The sequence below is a fragment of the Heteronotia binoei genome, chromosome 21, assembly GCF_032191835.1.
Source record: "Heteronotia binoei isolate CCM8104 ecotype False Entrance Well chromosome 21, APGP_CSIRO_Hbin_v1, whole genome shotgun sequence".
In the NCBI taxonomy this organism is placed as follows: Eukaryota; Metazoa; Chordata; class Lepidosauria; order Squamata; family Gekkonidae; genus Heteronotia; species Heteronotia binoei.
Window position 1 is genome coordinate 95,586,067 of NC_083243.1, and position 24,818 is coordinate 95,610,884.

Sequence of the window (24,818 nt, forward strand, 5' to 3'; positions counted from 1 at the left end):
GTTTGGCTGTAATCTGGGCATCTCCTCATGTCTTCACGGGGCATTATGCCCTGGATGTCCGGAAGCGTCGCAGAGCACAGCTGGGTACCCTGGTTCTTCAAGCCGCTACTTCTGCATAACCGCCAGCTCCCTCCTCCAGGTAAGCCTAGCTTGCTAATCTTCCATGAGTGTAAAGCACAGAGACCATGAAGAAGATAAACAGGTTTCCTACCTGTAACTGATGATCTTCGAGTGGTCATCTGTGCATTCACATTACCCCCCCTCCTTTCCCTCTGCTGCTGGTCATGGTACTATTGATAGGTGGTGGCGGGAAGGAACTGGTGGGATATTCGCGCCCACCGGGTGGGCATGCGCACTGGGGCTGTCGTGCATGCCTACCGGGGTTGGGCAGCGAAAAATCCCAGGCTTTGGAGTTACTGATCGGGGATCGGCGCTGGCGCTTCATCCCATGAGAGTGAATGCACAGATGACCACTTGAAGATTATCAGTTACAGGTAGGAAACCTGTTTATGCCATGCCTCAGTGGTATCCCCATAATATATGGTCACTGTTTCTGCAGGCTGATTGGTTTTAAGAGGGTTGACTAAGCTCTTGAATGGGAATATCCCATCTTAATTCCTAGTAGTGCTTTTGAATGTGTCACTAGAATAATGCATTTTTACTTTCAATCCAGATAAAAAAAGATTGTGAGAGGATGTTCCAAACACTTCTTCTGTTTTAAATACATCATTGGCTGGCTTTTTGATGTGCCTGTTAAATAAAACTTTTGATGCTTCAGATCTGCAGTGTATTATTGAACTGTATTGTGTTTACCTGCTTGTTTGGCTTTTGACAAGACCAAAGGGCTACTTCAGGCATGGCTGAGAGCTTCAACATTGCCTAGTGGCACTGTTTGTTTTTTTCCCTTTAAAAGCAGACCTCCTTGCCATGTCACTCCTGCTTTTTGGAGGTCACTTCAGTTTTGCAAGTAACATGTAGTTTGGTGTAGGGCAAGCTGCTGGAGAAGCAGAAGCCTGAAGTTTGCTTGGGTTTGTCAGATTAGTTGTCTGTTGGTTTTATCCTGGTCTTACTGCACTGCATCTCTTGCTCCTAAGGTTCTGGTGAAGATTTTATGGCCAGTTCTGTGGATACCAAGCCTGATCTCAGAAAGGCCAAAGCAGGAGGAACTGCTGCTAAAACCAAGGTATAACTTGTCTTTAGCACAATGGAAATGGTATGCTGGGTAGTTGTATCATAACTATGTAACCCATCCATCGTCGTTTATCTTCATTTTACGTGTCAATGGGATGAATTCTATTACTATTAGCAAACAGTGGAATAAATGGTAACACACTGTACACTACAGCATTGACATCATTGTGACCTGTGGAACTGTTCATTGCAGTTTGAACTCAGATAAGAGTTTACTTTATCCAAGGTAGAGACCTTTTGTATAGTATGGGAAGGGCTTTAATTCTCAACTGTGGATTGTATTGTATTGCAGGGCATGACGTCCTGTTAGCAAAAGTCATGTCCTGCTAATTGCAGACACTGTAGTGTTCACAAAACATCCTGCCTTAGCTCTGTGTGGTGGTAGAATGGAAGCTAATAAAAGTGGGAAATTTGATCATTGCCATGATCCATATGGATAGAAGGACCTTCCCCCCCCCCCCTTGAGGAGTATTTTAAATTCTAATTTGAAGTAATAGAGCAGCATCTCTGCTGTCTCCATGGGTTGGGGATTCCATTGATGAAACCCATAGTTTCTAGAGGAAATGGCATTATTATATTCTTCTGAAGAGATCAAAACTTTTTGTACCTTTTCCAAGTCGTCTTCTTTCTATGTAGCTTAGAGGACGTTTCTGATGATTGCCTTGAACTCCCTCAAGGGTGTTGGAATTTCTGTTATAACTCTTTGAACCACATCATACCTGACATAGCCACCCACTTAAAAGATGTTACTCTGAAAGTTTTCAAGCAGACAATTATCAAGCCTCCTGTTATACTGAACCCTCCGATGATCTAGTGGGGGAGGGGCTGTGGTTCAGCGGTAGAGCATCTGTTTGGCATGCAGAAGGTACCAGGCATCTCCAGTTCAAAGGACCAGGCAGTAGGTGATATGAAAGACCTCTGTCTGAGATCTTGGAGAGTTGCTGCCAGTCTAAGTAGAAAGTATGACCTTGATGGGCCAATGTTCTGCTATAACCCTGGAAGTTTGACAACCTTAGGCCTGGCATCAGCCTCTGAATGATTTGATATCACTTGACTTGCATGACTAAGCTAGGCCTGGCTGCTTGCTACTGTTCAGTAACAGCCACCCAGTGAAAGCTGGGGCAGCAGTTACAGCTTCAGCGTAGTGTCTGGGAGACCGGTTCAAATTCCCATCTTGCTGTGGAGACTATCTGGGTGACCCAGTGCCACCCCCACAGAACTAGACTATAGTTTTCCTAGGCAAAGACTACTGTGTAAATGCAGAAGGACAAATAAATGTACGTTGGCTGTTGGATGGCAAGTTAAGAAGGAAGTAGGAAAAGAGGAGAGGTTGTGGATCTTGCTGGAAAGGGGAAAAGGAAATAGTGGTTGAAAAAAAAATGAGATGCTTCCAGCAAGTCCTTGCAGGTTCTCACTTGTTAAAGACTAGTTAACATCCTCCAAAGTAGACTGCATTGGTCCTCAGTAGAATCTAAAAACCAAAGCTTGAGCAGTTTCATGTAAAAAGTTTTCCTTTTGATGAATAGGGTGATGCCATACTTACTCCACTAAGGACCTGTAAACGCACCACTGCTTTCTAGGTCTTGGTCATCTCTAATAATAAAAGAAAAAGCTGCTAATACATCTTTCAAAGCTGTAATATTTTAATATAAAATCATTGCATTTTAAAAAAAAAGAGTAATTGTGATTTCCCTATTTTGCGGTATGTCCATTTGTGTTCAGTTAATGGGGACTTTTAGGGGATTCAGCCACTTGACTCTGAACTTGGGAGGTTAAAAGCAAGTAGGACATGCTGCTAAAAGTTGTAATATAGACTGAGTGAAGGGTGTTATTTTTTTCCCAAAGATTCTAATTTGCAGTAAGTTGTGGGTGATGTTGAAGCCAAACATGGCATCTTGCTCTCATAATATCTCTCTTGGTGTATTGTGGATGTAAACTGGAACTGAGGACTTCATTGTCTCCCAGTGAAAGGTTTTGAAAGAACAGCAGCATCAAACCTGTTTCAAAATCACATAGACCTTCCTGATGCTGAGAAGACCTTAGTTTTAAATCAGAGAAAAGGTGTTAAAGAATTTATTGTTACATTGGTCTCTAGTGACCTTGAGGCTCTTGTGGAACTTGAAGTCCATAGAAAAGTAAGCAGCATCCCCAAGAAAATTGGTCATTGGTGAATAAAAGGTTTTGAACGTGAGCTAACTGTTGGATTTCAAAACTTGTCCTTTCAAAAACAGCCACAATAAGGAGTTCAGCGAGCTCCATTCCTCTTAAGAGGTTCCATTCTCACTTGGAAGGGCATCCTTGATTGAGCCATCAGTCAGAGATGATCTAGACATATCCCAGTAGAAGGAATAGACATAGCAAATCCAGTATCCTGATCTTCTGCTTCAAGGCAGTGAACATGATTGGAAGAAGAGACCACTCACAAATTCACTACCAAAGTTACCGTAATGTATGGTACCATGTTTATATATCTCAGGAAAAGCTCATATTGTCCTTTAATCTATGCTGATCTCCTCAGAAGCAGTTACTGAAAAATAATGTTACAGCATACGCAATAAGCTTGAAGTTTCTAGATTGAATAGTGTGATTAAAGGTAGCTATTAATCACTGAGCATTTTGTAACTTGTTTCAGCATTCAGATATTAATACGAGCCTCACCAAAGGCAATAGCAGTCTAACAAAGATCAAGCCTGTCAAACAGGTAATGAACAGGTACCATTTATAATGGCTAACACATTTATCCAGTGGCGGATCTTGGTGTTGTAAAAACCTAATGTGCGCTGTGGGTTCCCTTTTCACAGTACTAAGACATACACCTGATTCTTCCAGTGCACATTCTAACATCACTCCTAGATGAGTCATGATCATTCCTTGCATGATAGTGGGACAGTGATTTATTCTTTAGTAAAAATTACAAGTGCTAAAAGATTTGAACCTGTTTTTGAAAGAATGTGCTCTGTTTTGTTTTATTAGGGAATACAAGGGAAGAAGGTACCAAGCAAGTCCAACTTAAAGGAAGATGATGATCGTTCTGGTCCAGTTTTTGTTATAGTCCCAGGTGGGAAAGAGCAAAGGATGAAAGATGAAAAAGGATTAAAGGTGAAGGAAATTAGCTACTTTTTGCTGTCTGGGACTGTGATGGAGGAGAAACATTATTAGTTTACGTTCAGGTTAATTATGATATACTACTACTTGGTTTGTGAGAATCTCAGAGATATCCCTAAAGATCTTTTGTGGCAAAACAGAAGAATGCATGCTTTGTCAACAGTGGACTGGCTCCAATGCAGCTTCAGTGAAAGGTGATGGTAAAGTAGACCTTTCCTGCCTTCCCAAGCAGTCACCTGTGAGGTTTGAAAAGTTTGCTTTTGACTAGTGGGAGAGGGGATTGTTGTTGATAAGAAGTGTCATAACATGGGCAGCTGCACTGACGAGGAAAAAGTGAGCAGAATTGTTCCACCATAGACTGGGGTTCTAATGCCAGACATAAATGACAGAACAGGTAGGCCTTTGTTCAGTCTCCCATACTGCATGACTCTTCATTCATGCAGCTCCTCTAACCTCTGGCATGACAGTTTTGATGTGCATTGGTAGCTGTTGGTGGAATAGAGAGGTCGGGGGACAGGATCAGATTCTGTGGCTGCCTTATACTGCTGATTCATAGGATCTCATGCAGTAGTTATGGCATAATTTTGTGCAAACCCCCCCCCACCAAAAAAAAATTGTTTATCATTGTAGAGGAGAAATGTTCTTGTGAAAATGTAGAGGATTTTAAACTTTAATTACTGTTCATTCTCTTATTTTTGTATTAAATTTTAAAATATAGATTTCCCAGTTACTGTAAATATAGGTGGTAATTAGCTTATGCACACCTATCAGTATTGTAGCATACATTAAGCATAGGTATTTTGAATAAACCCCGTGTTCAGCCCTGAAAGTTGTTAGGTGGTCTTGGGCTGCAGTCCTAAGTATAGTTGCTAAAAGTACTATTAAACTCAGTGGGACTGATTTACAAGTGAACTGGTAGATGCTTGGCCTGCTGCATTTTAGAAGTGATTATGGAGGTAGAATATTGTGACTTGCTCTGAGTTGCTAAGAATGAAAATAAAACAACATAAAATGCATGTGCTTGGTCATGCGTAAATCTATAAAAATATATTCATTAGAAAAAATATTTCTATTTAACTCAGCTTCTAATTTTGCCAGCTAAGTAAATCTTTTTAGGTGTTTGGAAAAAAAAAACTGGAGAAGTGGAGGTGTGAGGAGCAAGAGTTAAGTATTCAGCCTTCTGATTAAAACTGCAGCATCAGTAATGATGTATTATAAAAAAGAAACATGTCTTAAAGCTTTAAGGAGCTGCATGTTACATGCTCTACTTTGACTTTTTTCTAGTATTGTGTTCATCCAGGTCTGTTTCTGTTTTTCTCAGGTTTTGAAATGGAACTTCACTACTCCTCGTGATGAATATATTGAGCAACTGAAGACTCAGATGTCCAGCTGTGTTGCCAAGTGGTTACAAGATGAAATGTTTCATTCAGATTTTCAACACCACAACAAAGCGCTTGCTGTAATGGTTGAGGTGAGAAGAATAGATTTGTGATGTGAGTACAGCAGTAATGCAGGAATGAAGTTTCCCTGAGCAAGCAAGATTGAAAACTCCCCACTCAATTTAGAGTGCTACACTGTATTCACAAAAGTATAGTGTAATTACTATTCATCTCCCAGTGTTCCCATTAAAGCATTGTGCAACAGGTGTATGAATTGAAGTTAATTACAGGAGGTAGTGCAAGTGGCTATTATGCATGCATGAATAAGCCATCTTATGTGCCAGTAGTATCTTTGCTTTATTTTTATTTAAAATTCCCTTTTTGTCCAAGACTGATACTGTAGTCTGCTTCATCTTTTCAGCACCTGGAAAGTGAAAAGGATGGAGTTATCAGTTGTTTGGATCTGATCCTAAAATGGCTCACCTTGAGGTTCTTTGACACCAACACAAGTGTTCTCATGAAGGCCTTGGAATATCTCAAGCTGCTTTTTACTATGTTGAACCAAGAAGAGTATCATCTGACTGAGAATGAGGCTACCTCCTTCATCCCTTATCTTGTATTAAAGGTATTAATATCTGACAATATTGAACAATTGCTTTATCTTGGCCCCAGTATTTTTTAATTACAGCATTAACTTTATATGTGGCTTGTATTATTCTCAACAGGCTTAGAATGTTAGTGGTTTCTTCAAACTTTTGTAAGTCTCCAATATTTCCTTTATTCATCCTCCAGGTTGGAGAACCAAAAGATGTTATCCGTAGAGATGTGCGTGCCATTCTGAATAGGATGTGCCTTGTCTATCCAGCCAGCAAGATGTTTACTTTTATCATGGAAGGGACCAAGTCAAAGAACTCAAAACAGCGGGCAGGTAGGAAGCTTCAGTATACACTATAGTTTACTAAAATGTGCTACAGAGTTTTCTTATGATACATCTGCCATGCAGTTTTTTCAATCATTGGAGGACATGGGTTGTAAACAAGAGAAATATTTTCTTGAAATCCTGCAGAAACTTGAAGGCAGTGTGCTAGCAAACATTTCAAGCTGGTGTCATCATGACACTACTGCTCTATTGTTGATGACATATTGGCTGATCTTGGTGACAGTTTGTGATTCTTTCAATCTGCTCTTTTCTTCTGAAGTTGACAGGGTCCTGAGAGCTGTTAGGCCTACCACTTGCCTACTTGACCCATGTCCTTCATGGCTGGTGAAGGTTGGCAACAAGAGGATCCAAGGAAATCATCAACCTGTCCTTAGAGACATGGGTGTTTCCAGAGAGCCTCAAGAAAGCAGTGGTCATACTTAGGGTTTGTAGAATCTTTTGGGCTCAAGTGCCGTGTTCTACTGGAGAAAGTTTTTCTTCCAGACGTTTCGTCCTCAGTGGCGTTGCAGCCAGAGCAGGCGCTCTGACCTTCTTGGCTGCTGTGCATTGAGTGAGTGGTCATACTGCTCCTTAAAAAGCCGTTGGTGGATCCTTTGGATCCAGCAGTTGCCGCCCAGTTTCCAATCTACTACTTAGGGGTAAAGTAATTAAAAGAGAGGTAGCCAGTCAACTTCAGGGCTTTCTGGAAGACACGTCAGTGCTAGACCCATTCCAGTCTGGCTTCTGCCCTGGCCATGGGACTGAGACTGTCCTGATTGCTGTAATGGATGACCTCCACATGCAGCTGGATTGAGGCGGGTTGGCACCGCTACTATTGTTAGGCCTCACGGCTGTGTGCAACACAGTTGGCTACAACCTGTTGACTCACCTGCCTTGCCGATGTGGAAATATGTGGGATGGCCTTACAGTGGCTTTCTTCATTCCTCCATGGTCCGGAACAGGGTGGCACAAGGGGAGGATGTGTCAACTAGACACCCCCTGGTACATGGGGTCCCTCCCCAATGCTGTTTAACATCTGTATGTGCCCCCTTGCCCAGTTGGTATGGAATTTTGGGCTAGGGTGTCATCAATACGCAGATGACACCCAGCTATATTTGCTGTTGGGTGACCAGTTGGCCTCAGTCCAATCATCTTTGGCTGCAGGTTTGAAGGCCTTGATGGGCTGGCTAAAGCAGAGTAGATTGAAACTGAACCCATCGAATATAGAGGTTCTATGGTTGGGGGGGCTGGGGCTAGAGCACAGATTACCAACCCTTGACAGGGCACTATTGACACAAGCACCGACTGTCGAGTTTGGGAGTGACCCTGGATACCTCTTTCAATGGAGGCCCAAGTCACACATATTGCCACAGTGGCATTTTTCCACCTTTGTCAAGCTAGGCAATTGGCTTCCCTCCTGTCTCATTCAGAGCTAGCCATGGTAATCCATATGACAGTTACCTCCAGATTAGACTACTGAAACTCTCTCTATGCTGGTCTACCCTTGACTTTGACCCAGAAACTCCAGTGGTCCAGAATGTGATGGTGTGGGTCCTGATGACAATGTCACAGGTGGCACATATTCTTCCTGTGCTGCACTGGCTAGTTTCCAGTTGAGTACCGAGTAAGATTCAAGGTTTTGGTTAACTTTTAAGGCCTAGAGTGGTCTGGGACCGGTGTATCTATGGGATTGCCTCCTCTGTTATGTCCTTGGAAGTGCTTTATGCTCTACGAGTCAGAATCTACTGGTGATCCCTGACCCTAAAGAGATCCATCTGTCCTCAAAAAGGGCCAGGACCTGGTAGTATGCTCTGCCAGAAGACACCGGAGCCCTGTGAGATCTTTTACAATTTTGCAGTGCATGTAAAGCAGAGATGTTCTGCCAGGCTTTCACCTGAGGTCAACAGCAGTGGCCAAACTGGCATCCCTCCCCTGATGCAGCATCCAGAAAGTAGGAATAGTAGCACTACAATATGGTGCACTTTAATATGACACCATTGGGGTTTGCAATCTGTTTTTGAATTTAATTGATTGTATTGATTGATGTATGTATTTTAACTCGTTGTATACCACCTAGAGCCTGGCTTTGGTCAGGATGGGGCAATTCATCAAGCCTAATAAGTGGTGGTGGTGGAGGAGGAGGAGAATTTGGAGGGTTTGGGTGGGAGGAGCAGCTGCTGCTTCCAGATTTTTGTTCAGCTATAGTCTGCCCTTCCAAGGCACTTGATGGCATACATGGACATAAGAAGAATCCTGCTGGATCAGACCAGTGGTCTGTCTAGTCTTGCTTCTTGTGTCACACAGTGGCCCTAGAGGGTGAACACACTGGGCATAGAAGCCAAAGCCTTTCTGTTCTGCTACCTCTTAGCACTGGTATTCAGACATTTGCTGCTGCTTCCTGCTGCTTTTATTCTGTTGTGTGGAGGTTTCCTCTAGTCACCATGGTTAGTAGCCATTGGTGGAACTCTCCTCCATTAATCTAATTTCCTCTTTAAAACCAGCTATGATAGGGCTATGAGTGCTTGCATGTCCCTGTATCACATTCTTAATACAGTTCTTAATTGCTTAGTTCTCCCTTAGCAAATCAAGTATAGTATTCCTAGAGATTGCTACTGTTCCTTTAATGAAGAAAGCTGCTTCTCAAAATGTGTTTGGTATATGAATTCATAATAAAGAAGCATTTGATATAAACACTTCATAATAAATTTAGACAGTACATTTTATATTTGATTGGCATAGCCTTTGGTTTTCATATGTACCACCATTTTTTTTTCTATAGAGTGCTTGGAAGAACTGGGGTGTCTAGTTGAATCGTACGGTATGAATGTGTGTCAACCAACTCCAGGCAAAGCTTTAAAGGAAATGGCAGTTCACATCGGTGACAGGGACAACACTGTCAGAAATGCTGCACTCAACACCATTGTAACAGTTTACAATGTACATGGGGATCAGGTGTTCAAGCTGATTGGGAATGTAAGTAAAATGAAGTGAAAGGGCACATTTAAAATCCTTAACAATTTTTATTTATCAGTCACAGCAAATCAGCCCAGTAGCTGAAATGAATTACCAAGTCTATTCAGTTTGTCAATTATTAATTATAATTACTTTGAAAAAACCAATTTATTTCAGATGTTGAGGTCTCTAATCCAAGTGGCTAAAATGGAGTGGTACTGCAAAAGCAAGTCTCACTTATGTCAAGAACTGTTGAATGCCAGTGTCCAGAGGAAGTGAATACCTCCAAATTGGGTTCACTTTAGTCCATAATGACTGTTTGCATTCTTAACAGTGATCTTATGTGTGCAGAAGGAACTTGCCTTTCCCTTTCTACAAGCAGCCACCTATGTACATCCAAAAGTTATGTGCTGGGAAAGGGGTCACAGGTCTTTTGTAAATATGCTATGATGACACAGGTGAGCATGTCTGTTTTTGCCCTAGTACAGCAAGATTCAATCTAAACTAGCTATGGTTGTGCTGGATGCAGTTTCACATGATTTTGTCTTGTCACTGCAGCCTGTTAATGCTGTGGTGGAGCATGCTTGAGGGTCCTATTACTCTCAGTACTTAATTTGGAGGTGCAAGGTGATCTAGTGTGAGAAGGTGGGAAAGATTTCCTTATAAGCTCTTTCCAGTTATGTAAATCTGTATTGGGGGGATTAGTGTACTGAGAATATTTATTCTTATTTATTTTATTTATACTTTATTGTGGGTGTTTACTGTGATTACTAGGGTTGCCAAGTCCAATTCAAGAAATATCTGGGGGCTTTGGGCGTGGAGCCAGGAGACTTTGGGGGTGGAGCCAGGAGACTTTGGGGGCGGAGCCAGGAACAAGGGTGTGACAAGCATAATTGAACTCCAAGGGAGTTCTGGTCATCATATTTAAAGGGACAGCACACCTTTTTAAATGTCTTTCTTCCATAGGAAATAATGAAGGATAGGGGCACCTTCTTTTGGGGCTCATAGAACTGGACCCCCTGGTCCAATTGTTTTGAAACTTGGAGGGTATTTTGGGGAGAGGCACTAGATATACACTGAAAATTTGGTGCCTCTACCTCAAAAAATAGCTCCCCCAGAGCCCCCGAAACCTCCAGATCAATTCCCCATTATACCCTATGAGAAATATTCCACATAGGGAATAATAAAGACGTTTCCCTTTCCTCCACACACACCCTTTCTCGCAAATCTGATGTAGAGGATTGGCTCTCTACTCACCAGCCAGTTTCTTCACAGTAACATAGACACAGAAAGTTGAAGCCTTTCACCACCTCCGGAGGTGCAAAGGCACATGGTCCTTTGGGGAGGGGCAGGAAGCACCCTGGGAAAGCTCCAGCTGCTGCGATGGAGCTGGGTGGGAAGGGGAGGGGCAAGGAGAAGCTGCTGCGATCCAAGGTGGGAAGGGAAGGGAGGAGGAGAAGCATCAGGGATCGGTGAGAAGGGGAGAGGAAAAGCTGCTGGGATCTAGGCTGTGTGGGAAGGGCCGCCATTCCCCCCGCTTTCTGGATTTTTGCCGAGCGGGGGGAGGAGGAGGCTCCAAATCGGGGGTCCCCCGCCCAGGCGGGGGATTCGGGAAGCCTAGTGATTACTCTAAGCTAACTGCACAAGGAGAAGCAGAGGGGATGAACATTTGGGAAAGTCTGCCAAAAAGAAGAGTGTTGGGTCTTTTAAAATAAATTAGTAGAAGGCTATAGAACCAGCTGGTGAAAATCTGACCTTGTTATTCTATTGACTCAAACTCCGTGACCTTCAGCAAGCAGCAGTTCCTGGAATCTGCTATCTCTCTTAGCTCTTTTTAATGTTTTCCAAACTGCGGAATTACCCTTTTAGTAACATCAAAGGTATTGCTGGCATACAGTTTCATTAAATGCTGTACTCTGCCTAATCCTGCCTTATGTTCAGAAGAATCATAGCATACTAAAAGTATGCAGTGAGTCATTGCAGAATATAGTGACTAGTCTTTGTACTAAGATACACTCATAGAGAAGACTGTGTTCATTTTGAAGACAAGCTTTAAATAATCAGTCTCCTGTCCTTCCCTCATGAGTAGCTTGGGTACTGAAGGTTTTTGGGTTTCCAAGAAACTGGTTGGTCATGACATCAGAATCTGATTAATTAACAAACTGCCTACAAATCAGTATTCCAAATCATGGGTTCTTTGGTACTGAAAATCTCCAGTATCAAAGTGGGGGAGACAGCAGTGGAAAGGAGCCCACAACCCTGAGGACTGCAAAGGCTCATATTTGTGAACCAGAACATTGATTTTTAGTCTGAAAGATCCCTAGTATTTTGCAATTACGGCACAGCTTTGGCATTGGAGTCTGAATTTAAGAGCAAAAGTATCATAGCAGACTAAATCATTGCTCCTTTTGCACAGCTTTCTGAAAAAGACATGAGCATGTTGGAGGAGCGAATAAAACGATCTGCTAAAAGGCCAAATGCTGCTTTGGCAAGGCAGGTAGAAGAGAAACCGCAGCGCATTCAGAGTGTTAGTGCCAATACCAATATACTGCGGAAGGGACCAGCTGAAGACATGTCTTCCAAACTCAAGTATGTAATGAGAAAAAATGCAATACTTGTCTGACATTTTCACAGCTAGTGCTAAGACCATATCTTGCTATTTCCTTTTTGTGTGCGTGGTTTTTTTTTAATCATCACTGTCTGCATGTGTCACAGACTGTCAGAGCAAATACTGTAAAGCAAAATGTTTGAACCTTCATTTGTTTTGTTTTGTCTTTAATGCTTTCTAAATCGTCTTGTGCCTTTTTTCACTGCTTCTCCATGGACAGAATTATGTATCGCACTTATAGGATGTAAGTACTGAATGCTAAATCCTTGGGAGCAAGACTATTATGGAGTTGTCTTTAATTTTCTCATGCTCTAGTTCTAAATTTGCTTGGAAATAAGTTCCATTGACTTAAGTGCAATGATAGGTGTGTTTCTGATCTGTCTCATTTTTATTCTACCCTTCCTTCAGGGACTTCTGGGTGGCATATTTGGTTTTCTCTTCCTGAGTTTTACTCTCACAACAGCCTCACAAGATTGGATAGGCTAGTAAATAGTGAGTTGTCCAAACTCACACAATGAGATTCCTGAATGAGTGAACTTCAGTCTCCCCATTCTGAGTTCAGTGCACTAACTGCTATGCTGCACTGGCCCTCAGATTCTGAGGCCCAGGAAGATCAGTTTAAAATGACCCTAGGATTGTGGTTTCAAGTCATGTTTCTGTGAGGATTTGAATGGCCAGAATCCTACTGTTGGAGGCAGTTTCTGCTGGTGGAACAGATTTCCTTGTTATACCCCTTTCCCACAGCTCAACATGGTTCCTGAAATGTTGTTCCTGGGGATCTGGTCATACCAGGAACAGCATGGGGCCAGGAGGGGGTGGAATTAGTGATGCCTCTCCCATTCATTAATGAAAAGTTTTCATGGGATCCAAACTGCTGTTGTGTGACACTGGGGAAATCGTCTCATCTGACTTCCCCTTTGAAATGGTGGTAAGTGATCTATCTCAGGGTTGTTATGAAGGTAAAATAAAGGTTGCATAGTTCTGGGAAAATAAGGGCTATATATATATAGTAACCAGAGTCTTCTATATTTGGCTGACATTATTTGCATCTGCTAGATAACTTAAAAATTTAGGTGCGCTAAAATATCTAAGATTGTGTAGGTGTGAAGTAAACCCCATACTACATAAATCATTCCAGTACTTGATTGCTGCTAGAATGTTTGGGCACCCTATCTTGCATTCTACATGCTTTTGGAAGCCTGTTGTTCACTTAATGGAATTAAGTAGTAAATGTGACCTTGAAACCTTTCTGAAAATTATGCTGAATGCCATTCTAGTCTTCCCTCTTAGTAAGAAAAGACTAGCAAAACTGGCCGAATGAAAAGTGCTTTTGGACCCTGGGGCTTAGTGTTTGATGGAACCGAATTTACTATGAAGCCCTTCCTATCTAAGCGATTTGAATGGTGAAATCAGAGTCATATTGATTGCACATTGGTTTGCCATGGTACAATGGTATATAATTTATACATCACCTACTGCAGAACATACAAGTATACAAGGAAACTAGCAGCTCCTTGGCAGAGTTGCTGGAAGTCGTATGTTGCAACAGCACTGGAGATAATTTCTAAGGGGACTGAATAAAGTTCTTCAGCTATGTTGAGAGAGATTAAAAACTATCAGTTGATCCCAGCATTTTCATTTTAGATTGGTTCATATATAGAAGTGCACACATAAATAAGTGCACAAATTTGGCCTTGCTTAATAGCCAAGTATCATTTGTGATTATCTCCCCACCTTCTAGTCCTACAAAAGCTCATCAGGGAAGCAGAGACATCTCTTTTCTCCATGAACAGCAGAGAACAGAATAAGCAAACTCAATGCTACTTAAAGTCCATTAACAAAGAAGAGAAACCATCCTTACCTTTCAAAGTTTTCTGCAGTTCATAGAGAACTGAGAGAAGAGATCTCTTTTAAATGTTTGTGGCAGGAGAATTTGCCTAATGGATGAAAGGGGTGGTTGCCACTGTCAACCTAGCAAGATGGCTTGGAGAACTGTAATAATAATAGTGCCTTTCTTGGTTTCTGTAGCCAAGCCCGTAATATGAGTGGCCACTCTGAAGCAGCACACACAGTTCCACGGGAATTTCAGCTGGATTTAGATGAGATAGAACATGATAATGGTACAGTTCGGTGTGAAATGCCAGCACTTGTCCAGCACAAACTGGATGAGATCTTGGAACCAGTCTTGATCCCTGAACCCAAGTGAGTAGAGTTAAGAGGCCAACATTTTTGGACCATTGTCAATTTACATATGTTCATTTAGTTATTTTAGTTTCTTCTTCCTTCCAAATGTAGAAACTGTTTTGTATAATATAAAATCAAGTTTTTAGGTCCTGTCATACCAGGAAAGGGCATTTAAATGCTTCAAGAGTATCAAGAAAGCATGCGAAGGGCCCATAACGTGCAAAGGTGTCTTGTTGCTAGCATAGAGCAAATGTGTGTTTAGGTTATATTCATATTCTTGAGATCTTAACCCTGTGTATACCAAGGTCCAGATTCAGACCAGCACTCAAAAGAACGAGAGGAGTAAGCTTAAAGAGAACGTGTTTTTATTTACTAAGCGATATTGTGAAGCAGAATGGAATTACAGAAAGGAAGATGTACAGAAATAGGCACAATACAAAACCTTCCCCTAGAAGAGTGGTGGTATTCAGATGTGTAATAAAAATTTAATCCTCCTAAAATGAAACAGCCTGAAAGGAGATTCTTTGTATTGTGGAGGGGAGCTTTCCCCTTGTGTGTCAGAAATGTCATATATGGCTGAGTGAATGCTGTGATTGGGGAAGGGCAGGAACTTTCCTATCTAGTCATTGAGATATTGAGAAATTGCTGGAATTAGCCCATTGTATCTTGTTTTGGAGATCTGGGTCATTGATTAGGATCAGATTATCTGGGAAGAGGATCCAAAGTCCTTGTGGGAAATGTACTCTGCCGGGTACAACAGAAATGATCCTCAATTGAATCACTTTTGGGGTAGGTATTTGCATGATTGAGAAGCTGCCTTGCATTCCATTCTTAGTATGACTTAATGCCATTTGACTTTAGGTTAATGCAGGCTTCTTGTATAAACTGCATGACTGCACCGAAATGTGCACATGCAAATGAGGGAACAGACTTTGCCAAAAACAGGGGAGCCCAGGGGGTGATTACAAGCTACATCTCAGACCCAAAATGGTTTTTCAAAATTCTTGCACCTCAAATAATATAAAACCAGAAACAATAAAAGCTAAAGTAAAGCAAGCAGTTAAACTATGATCTAAAAGCTAGCAAAAATGTTGTCAATAGCAATCAGTTTGTAGTCTTGCAGCTCCATATTTTACCAGTTGAAGTATGCAAGTAATCTTTCTAGGCAGTCTCAAATTAATATAATCTCAGTGTGGACAAACATGAATAACAGGGGTCAGGCATTGGTTTCCTAAGAATTGATTGAGCTGGCACTAAGTGCCACAGGTGTGACCCAAATATCCTCTTACAGTGATGAACCATTTGTATTTCCAAGCCATGAGTTGTTCATTTGGTCTGATCTATCATATGTGCTAATTTTGTAACAAATCACTAAACTGTGGTACGTACCATGTAAAAAATAGGACTAAGATTTTGATCTGAGAGTGATACTTTACTGCCTAAATGATCCTAATATTTCAATTCAAAGGCACTAGATAAATGCATATTGAAGAGCGCTAATACTTTTTTGCCTCATACCATCCAGGATCCGTGCTGTGTCTCCACATTTTGATGATATGCACAGTAACACAGCATCCACCATCAACTTCGTTATCTCCCAGGTAGCCAGTGGCGATATCAATACAAGCATTCAAGCTCTAGCTCAGGTGAGTGGAGGTTTTTCTGGCTGGTAAATGCACAACAGTGATGAGGGCCAGCAAATAGTTTGCGAGAGTGATGAGTTGCACATTGGGTGGAGCTGAAGTGTCACGTGACACAGGCATCACTCAGAACCTCCCTGGTGACAGAAACAAGTGCACAGGGGCCATCTGACTCGCTACTCTCCACAAGGAAAGTAGGAGGATATTAAATGCTGGCTAAAGAAAAATATTTTCCATTTCTGTGTAGACTTATCCATCATGTCCAGTAACATCCATCCATCATCTTTCTTCATTATCATGTGCAGGAACATATATAGGAAACTTATTGAAGCCTCTTTGCTAGGAGAGGAGAAACTCCTTTTCTCTTGAGAGTATAACTCAGTACCTTTGTTCTTCATATTAGTTTACTTACACCCTGTCAACTATTGTCCTCTTTAGTGATGTTTCAGAATATTGGCTTTAAAAGACCCAACCTGCTTTCTTTCTCATCTTGCCATTTATATTTTTGCACATTTATCAAAGCTGGTTTACTTTTCTCCTTGATACTTGAAAGATTTTTGACATTAACTCAAATGCAACATTGTCCTATCTTGTTGGTGTCAGTATTGGGAAATGGTTGGTGATGAACTTCCTGCTCAGGGACAGGAACAATGTCCAGATGGTATAAAACTGTCTACTTTTCCTTACAAGGAAAGTGCTAAATTCATCTTGCATTGTTTTATCTGTAAAGATTGTTGATAACAAACTTATCAAGAAGACAGGTTTTTCCTAGTATCTGGCATCTTTGTTTCAAAATAAATAACACTGATGTATAACATTTAATAGAAATATAAGGATAAAAGATACTAGAAAGTCACTATATAACTCCTCCTAAATCCATTTGGTTTTCAGTCACCTTTTTTTTCTTTAAATACCATCTCCAAAGCATCAGGTGGTGTCATGCAATCACTTTCATGCCAGTAAAAAGTTATGGAATTGCTTTGGGATGGTCACATATAGTAACATTTTAAAATCTGCCTTGAGTCTCAGTGAGAAAGGCAGTCTATAAACAAAACTAAATAAATAACATATGTGATAATAATATAGCAATGGAGAAAATGAAATACAGCAAGGTAAGAGTTGCTAAGGGGCTGTTAATTAAGATTTTGTACAGTAACTGCTGTTGTTTACACATGTCAAAGTATTGCATCTAATGAGATTGCCTTGTAGAAAATGAAATAGTGTGACTACTGGAATGGAAGTTAGAACTGTGTTTTATGTGGAAAGGTATTCATGCCAATATTATACAATTTTACTGTTAGTAAAAAATAACAACTGAGGTTTTCTCTGCAGATTGATGAAGTCCTGAGACAGGAGGATAAAGCAGAAGCTATGTCTGGCCACATTGACCAGTTTTTAATAGCTACATTCATGCAACTCCGCCTCATTTATAATACACACATGGCTGATGAGAAACTGGACAAGGATGAGATAGTCAAGCTGTACAGTTGCATAATTGGAAACATGATTTCGGTAAGGTTTTTGATGTGGGCAAAGAGAAATGACCAGTGAAACTGACAGTCTAATTCATTCTAAATTACGTTAGTTTTTTCTGACAAGGTTGTACCTTTCTGTGTCTAAAAAAATGCCTCTAACACTCCAGTATTGCAATTTCTTTTGGTTTTAATTCACAACATAAATGGTTTTATTTCACGGGAAAGTGGTCAGGTCAGAATGTCAGGGAAATTTCAGTTTTAAACTTGTCAGGTGAAAAGGGAACAGGCATAAGGGAAACTTTAACTATTTACAGTGGATAGTTTCTTTTTTCAACAAACTGTCCTATGGACAGGTGTTTGTAACTTGAAAGAGATCACATTTCTGTCACCACTTAGATCAGGGATGGGAAACCTTTTTTCTGCCAAGGGCTGTCTGGATATTTATAACATCATTCGTGGGCTATTCAAAATTATCAACTTAAAAAACAGTGCTCTGCCGAGGGAGAATGATTCAGGCTGGCAAAATTAATGTAAATGATTGTGTTTCTATTTGAAGTCATGTGGGGAGAACCTAATTCGGCGCACACAGACACCGGACCCACCATCCTAGACAAATGCCTAGGACCAGGGCTATTTTTATAGAAAAAGCCCAGCAGGAACTCATTAGCATATTAGACCACATCCCCTAATATTAGCATATTAGGTCACCCTCATTAGTATATTAGGCCACACCATCTGGGATAATCAAGTGCAAATAGAACTGGTGGTAGCTGGCTCCCACCCCCCACCCCTGCCACCCCTCCCTTCATGCGGAAACTGCAGCTGCTCCCAGCAAACCTTTAAAGGCGCCCACATAACCCAGCAGCAGTCCTTCACAGTGCCCACCACTCGAGCTCCACAGAGAGAGAAAGGGAGGGAGAAAGGGGAAGAAAGACATGAGAGAAGAAATGGAAATGAAATGGAGGGAATAAAGGAGAATAAAGAAATGGGGGAAGAAAGAGAAATAAATGGAAATAAAGAAAGGGGGAGGAAAGGGAACTAAATGTGGCAAAGAAATGGAAGGAAAGGGAAATAAAGAAATGGGAAGAAAGAAATGGAAAGAAAGATGGGGAAGAAAGGATAATAAGGAAAAATAAAGGGGGAATAAAGGGAAATAAAGAAACGAGAGGAAGAAATGAAAAGAAAGAGAAAAGAAAGGGGAATTTAGGGAAACAAAGTATTGGGAGAAAGAAATACAAAGAAAGGGGAATAAAGAAATGAGAGGTAACTTACATGAACTGTGACAGTGACTTTTCCAGGCCCTGCAGCAATCCTAGCCGGCCAGCCAGGCCCCACAGAGGCTGCCGCACAGCATGGCTGGGCCCCCGTGATCCCTGCCGGCCAGCCAGGCCTCAGGGAGGCTGCTGCACAGTGTGGCTGGGCCCCATGATCCTCGCCAGCCAGCCGGGCCCCAGGGAGGCTAGCACATGGCTCAGCTTGGCCCAGCAATCCCTGAGGGCCAGACCAAGTGACCTTGAGGGCTGTAAACAGCCCTTGGGCCAGACGTTCCCCAGCCCTGACTAAGATAAATAGGCACAAGCTTATTTGACACAAAACTGCTAGTCTGCAGAGGCAGGAATATACACAAAGGTTCAAATTTTTCATCTTTAACACTTGATAGGCTTCACCCATTTTTCTTAAGAGCTATTTCCCTCATGAAAGGACTACTGGTTCCACTCTTAGGATCCTTCATTCTCCTCTCTACTCACTCCACCTTCCTTCCATCCTTAGTTAAGCAGTAGCATTTGTCCCGAACCCTTTGTCAGTTATGGATATAATGCAGATGTAGTTAGTGCAGTGGCCCCCAACCTTTTTGGCCCCCAGGGACCAGGCCCAGGGCCGGCCTGCCTACCATGGCCCCAGGGCCAGCAGAGTGGGGGCACCCAATTCGGCCGCCCCCCTCCGCAGCGCCTCCTCCCTTGTTTTCCTCCGCCCCCCTCCCTGTGGTGCCTCCTCCTCCCACCATTTTCCTCCTCCCTCCTCCACCCCCTCCCGCACAGCCTCCCCCCCCCGCATGCACACAGCTTCGCCGCCCAGGAAGGAAGTGGGGAAGAGGCAAGGGTAGCACTGCTCTTTAAGCCTGTTGCTGCCGCCATGGTTTCCCCCGCCAGTTAGCTGATCAGCCGGGGGGGTCGGTCTGGGAGGCGCTTTACAGCCCCTTCTCCGGCCTTAAAATGGTAAAAACGGGGGGTGATGAGGCTGTGCGGGGGGGGGGGGGGGCGAGGCTGCAGCCCAGTTGGAAACAGGCTGCGGATCAATACTGGTAGAGTTTAGATCCTGTAATAGGAAATATCATCTATTGCTATTTGTATTTTTTACTTGGTTCAACCAACACAATGGAGAATGGTCAGTGTACAACATAAATTCAACACACACACACACACCCCGATATATGCTTTTATTTCCCCAAGACCCATACTATTGCCAAATTTATTTTTTTATGGTGAAGAACTACTGTTCTCTCTTCGTTAACTTCAGGCTAAGATTGAGGGTGGGATGACAGGTTCCAAAATCCTCAGTCTGACTGAGCACGGCCCCTTCTGAATATTGGAAGCATCCATGTTTATAATAAAGGTCTTTGCAGAGTCAGGAGACATCAGGACTGGCTCCCTGGTCAATACCTTCTTGAAGTGTTGAGGCAGTTTGACATTCAGGAGTCATTTTGCTTTGTCAGGTACGGTCACATAATGGGGCTGTGATGAAACTGATCTCTGGAATGATCCTTTGAAAGTATCCTACAACTCCTGTAAATGCTCTAATTTGCTTTTAATTCATGGGTCCAGGGCATTCCTGTTTTACTTGCACTTTACTCCATTCTGCCTTTATTACCCCTCCTCCAGGTATGTGCTCTAGATATTCAACTTGGCAAATAGCTATTTGGCTTTTGGTGACTTTCAGTGTTAAACCAGCCTCCCTTATTTTTTGGAACACTATTACAGATGTTGTAGATGTTCTTTCCAGGTTGTGCTGAAAATGGTGATGTCACCTATATAAGCAAGTGCATGATCTTTTAAACCAATCAGTAGTTCATCTGTTAGCATGTGGTTGAGGAACTCTTGAGTCCGAAAGTCAAAACCACTAACTCAAAAGAATCCATCTCTGGTTACAAGTACTGTTTTGGATTGGTCTTTGGGACCCGTGGCCACCTATCAATACCCTTTTGTCAAGTCTAATATGTACTGTAAATCTTTTGAATGCTTAGTGTCAAGATCCCGGCAGTTCAGTGATCACACACAGTCCACTTCATGAATGGCAGTTTATTGATACACAACAGGCTGGAAGGACTTTGCAAAAACTGGCTTAGGTTTAGTGGGCTTTTGCCCTTCTTTAGCTAAAACTGTTACATGTTCAAAGGAAAGTGGGAAGCAACAGTCCTTCCCCCCCAATCTTTCCCAAGCCCCTTGCAGGTGCAGACATAATCTTGAAAAGTGACCTTGGTAACCCTTGAGACTAGGCAGAAAGGAATGTGATAACTGTTACAAAGAGATAGGTGCAGTGCAAGGCAGAGAAGCAGGAAAATGAAAGTACTTCAGAGAACAGGGAGGAAAAATGGCAAGGCATCTTGACACTTAGGTATTATAATTCCCATATTAGAGGTGTAATACTAAAACAATAATAAGATGTGTGGCATAAGTGTTCTGCCAGGTGTTGGGTTGAAGACAGCAACGGTTCCATATCGGCACTCCCACTTCCCTGCCCTTCTCTATGAGGCAGTGCTATTGGGATTTCAGCACCATATCTAGTTAAACTGCTATTATTATTGGTTTTAATCTGTTTTAACTGATGTTTCATATAATTGTTGTGGCCACCTTGAGCCCAGGGGAGGGTGGTTGAGAAATCTAGTAAATAAGTAAATATTCGACATACCAGTCGTAAATATATACAGTCTCATACTGTAAAAATAAAGACAAAATACAAATGATAGAAATGCTGATCAAAATGGCAAAGCACACATTAAATATAACAGTCAGGCAATGTGCCCTACAACAACTGGTCATGAAATCAAACAGAAGGGAAACAAACCTTGACTTATCTCTCAGTAGTTCTGTCCAGGGCATAGCGCGAGAGGTGGGAAATGCCAGGGAATTCCAGCAGTTCAAAAGAGAAAACTCTCTGAGATGAGAAATCTGATTTTAAAAAAACAGTTGAAAGGAACGGTCAACAGGGTCAAATTTCTTGAAAAGGCTTGAGGGTTTCTTGAAAGCTCAATACTGTAGAAGGCCCAGAATGTTTATCACAGGTCAGAAAAGGTAATACAAAGTCTGCGAGGTCACGAGCATGGATGAAGGAAGCTATTAGAGTGAAAAAGCATTCCTTCAGAAACTGAAGGGCTTACCCAAATGAAACAAACAAAAACCAACACAAACTTGCACAAAGGAAGTGTGACGCAAAAGAAATTTTGAGGAATGTATCACTAAAAGCATAAAGACTAACAATAAAAAATTATTTAAATACATTAGGAGCAGGAAACCAGTGAGGGAAACAGTTGGACCATTAGATGAATAATTACTGGTGACTATTAAGAATTATAAAAAGATGATTTTGAAAATGTAGGTTTGGATATATTATCGAAACTGCATTGACTTATCTCAAAGAGACTGACATGTAACCTTTGAGTTTACTCTGCAGCTTTTCCAGATTGAAAGTTTGGCTAGGGAGGCCTCTGCAGGAGTGCTGAAGGACTTGATGCATGGTCTTATTACCTTAATGTTGGATTCAAGGGTTGAAGACCTAGAGGAAGGCCAGCAGGTTATCAGATCTGTCAACCTCTTGGTGGTAAAAGTTCTGGAGAAATCTGACCAAACTAACATATTGAGGTAAATGTTGATATCAAAGGTCTGACAAATCCTTCCTGTCATCACTGCAAACTTTAGCAGAAGACTAAATATTTGCTACACCTTTTGCATATGAGAATGTTGATTTTCCTTGCATTGTTTAAGTATTGCCTGTCTAGGCCGGCCTTCAGGCCATACTTGTTGATCTCTGCCATATTTGGATTATCTCTGTGTAAATTCAGTTTGACGGGCTTAGATAAAAATGTGCAAGCTAATACTGAAGTGTTCTGCCTGAAATGATCATGTAAGTTTGATATATCAATATATTTGATTCTCAACCTGGATATTTAACTCTTGAGAGTGGAGTTGTGAATGGACAAGACAGATCTTTCTGCAAACCTGAAAAATGGCCCAGGAACCAGCCTTTTTTTGCAAGGAGAAGCTGCCAGGATTTAGAAGGAGGGAAAACTAAAGACTGGGATGCAGGGGAAGATAAAGATAGGATGGCTGATTGGAGGCAGGGCCAGATTTAGAGTGGGGCAAGAGGGGGTGCCTGCCCCGGGCGCCATGGGGGGGGGAGTGCCAAATTAGCCACTCCACCCATGCTTTTCTCCTCCTTTGGTCTGTGTACAGACCGGGGGAGGAGAAAGTAAGGGCGTCCCGGTGGTGTTTGGGCTGTCCTCGGAGCTGAGGAGGGCGCATACTCTACTCCTGCCCATTTCTCCTCCCCTGCTGTGTGTGCACAGACAGGGGGAAAAGAAAGTAAGGGTGTCCTGGTAGTGTTTGCGCCGTCCTCGGAGCCAAGGACAACACAAATGCTGCCCCAGCCCCTTTCTCCACCCTTGGTCTGTGTGCACAGACCTGGGGAGGAGAAAGTGAGGGCATCCCAGCGGGATTTGTGCCGTCCGTGAAGCTGAGGCCGGCGCAAACACTGCTCCCTTCCCTTTCTCCTCCTTGGGTCTGTGTGCATAGACCCAGGGAGGAGAAATTGACAGCATCCTGGAGGTGTTTGCGCTCCCCCCTTTTCCTTTGGGACTATGCACAGATCTGGGAAAGATAAAAGGGGCAGGTGCCTGGGGGGGCGGCGGAAGACTGGGGCTGCTTTGTGGGGGTGGGGTGCCTTGCCTGGGATAGCAGGCACCCACCACCACCTTTTTTTTGAGTGAGGGGTGCCATTTTTTTAGTTTTGTCCCTGTTCAAAAAATGGGGAGATCCGTCCCTGATTGGAGGGAAGGAGAAAAGGAAGAGAAAATAGTGGGGGAAGGGGAAAAGATAAAGATAGGATGGCTGATTGGAGGGAAGAAGAAAAGGGAGAGAAAATAGTAGGGGAAGGGAAAAATGAGAAGTCCTCTTAGGTCCCAACACTTGTCTTAAAACTCTAGCTGGTAATTTGCAAAGTATTATGTAGTATGTAAAAAAGGTGAATTGGCTGAGGCCAAAGCAGTTCTGTTTTGTACGATGTATGTGTGGAGTTTGTCTAGTTAATGCTTATGTGCATGTTCCCTGCAGTGCCCTACTCGTTCTGCTCCAGGACAGCCTTCTAGCAACTGCAAGCTCTCCCAAGTTTTCAGAACTTGTAATGAAGGTGAATGGATTTTATTTTGTCTGTGGCTTTCTTTAAATTTCTTGGTACATAGTGAGTGGGAAGAGAGGCTACATGTTTCTGCGATAGACTGGATAAAAATCATCTGTTAACAATTCTGTACTGGTGAAATGTGAGCAAGCCCTGTACTGAGGCAGTCTCTAAGCTCTTTTAACAAGAGAATGTAACTGCTGGCATATGTTTCAGTATAAAAGTACAGTAGTACAATAGCCTGGGATGGGCAGCTTCATTTTGCTGAACAAATAGAAGCATTAGTCTTTTCAATTTGAATGGCTCTTGTATAGAGTAGCACAGTGTAGTATGAGGGGGTGATGAATATATAACAGTTGGCTTAGAAAAGTTCATTTGATACTAAAATCAAGTTCAGCATTGACAGTCCCAGGTTTGAAGAAGGAGTTTCTTTGGCTTAAATAGTTGGCTTTTATAAACATTCTCTTCCCCTCCCATTCAGTGTTTATGGCGGATGGTGAGGCTTCTCCCTGAAACTATCAACACCATAAATCTGGACCGAATTATGTTAGACATTCACATTTTCATGAAGGTATTTCCAAAGGAGAAGCTGAAGCAGTGCAAGAGTGAATTAACCATACGGACACTGAAGACCTTGATTCACACCTTGTGCAAATTGAAAGGACCCAAGGTGAGAACACAAACTGCCTTCTCTGCCACAACACATGCACTGTGATGCTTTTCTATAATATTTAAGATTTCTTTCTAAAGACTGACACACACTCTCTTAGATCTTAGATCACCTGACAATGATCGATAATAAGAATGAGTCTGAATTGGAGGCTCACTTGTGCAGAGTGATGAAGCACTCCCTGGACCAAACTGGAAGTAAAACAGATAAAGGCACAGAAAAAGGAGCTTCTCGGATAGTAAGTATTTATTTAACATAGTGAGAGAATGGGCCCAAATGTAAAGTAGGTTTCTTTACTGGGTGCAAAG

General features: G+C 42.2%; 1 protein-coding gene and 1 non-coding gene across 8 annotated transcripts in view; both read left to right on the forward strand.

Moving 5' to 3' along the window:
- CKAP5 (cytoskeleton associated protein 5) overlaps nucleotides 1–24,818 on the forward strand; it is a 154,884-nt gene that overhangs the window by 109,608 nt on the left and 20,458 nt on the right. For 4 of the 7 annotated variants that reach the window (XM_060261131.1, XM_060261132.1, XM_060261129.1 and 1 more), the window contains exons 27-42: nucleotides 1,095–1,183; nucleotides 3,824–3,892; nucleotides 4,165–4,290; nucleotides 5,618–5,767; nucleotides 6,097–6,300; nucleotides 6,468–6,603; nucleotides 9,374–9,567; nucleotides 11,963–12,135; nucleotides 12,375–12,398; nucleotides 14,183–14,356; nucleotides 15,864–15,984; nucleotides 17,311–17,490; nucleotides 22,122–22,309; nucleotides 23,777–23,852; nucleotides 24,322–24,510; nucleotides 24,611–24,748. In XM_060261131.1, coding sequence (XP_060117114.1) covers nucleotides 1,095–1,183; nucleotides 3,824–3,892; nucleotides 4,165–4,290; nucleotides 5,618–5,767; nucleotides 6,097–6,300; nucleotides 6,468–6,603; nucleotides 9,374–9,567; nucleotides 11,963–12,135; nucleotides 12,375–12,398; nucleotides 14,183–14,356; nucleotides 15,864–15,984; nucleotides 17,311–17,490; nucleotides 22,122–22,309; nucleotides 23,777–23,852; nucleotides 24,322–24,510; nucleotides 24,611–24,748 — 2,231 coding nt within the window. The remainder of the gene's footprint in view (nucleotides 1–1,094; nucleotides 1,184–3,823; nucleotides 3,893–4,164; nucleotides 4,291–5,617; nucleotides 5,768–6,096; nucleotides 6,301–6,467; nucleotides 6,604–9,373; nucleotides 9,568–11,962; nucleotides 12,136–12,374; nucleotides 12,399–14,182; nucleotides 14,357–15,863; nucleotides 15,985–17,310; nucleotides 17,491–22,121; nucleotides 22,310–23,776; nucleotides 23,853–24,321; nucleotides 24,511–24,610; nucleotides 24,749–24,818) is intronic. The other 3 variants (XM_060261134.1, XM_060261133.1, XM_060261135.1) reach the window with 3 other exon arrangements.
- Nucleotides 16,045–16,156, forward strand: LOC132590352 (small nucleolar RNA SNORD67). Its single transcript, XR_009556692.1, has one exon. It is a non-coding gene; the product is annotated as a small nucleolar RNA SNORD67 (small nucleolar RNA).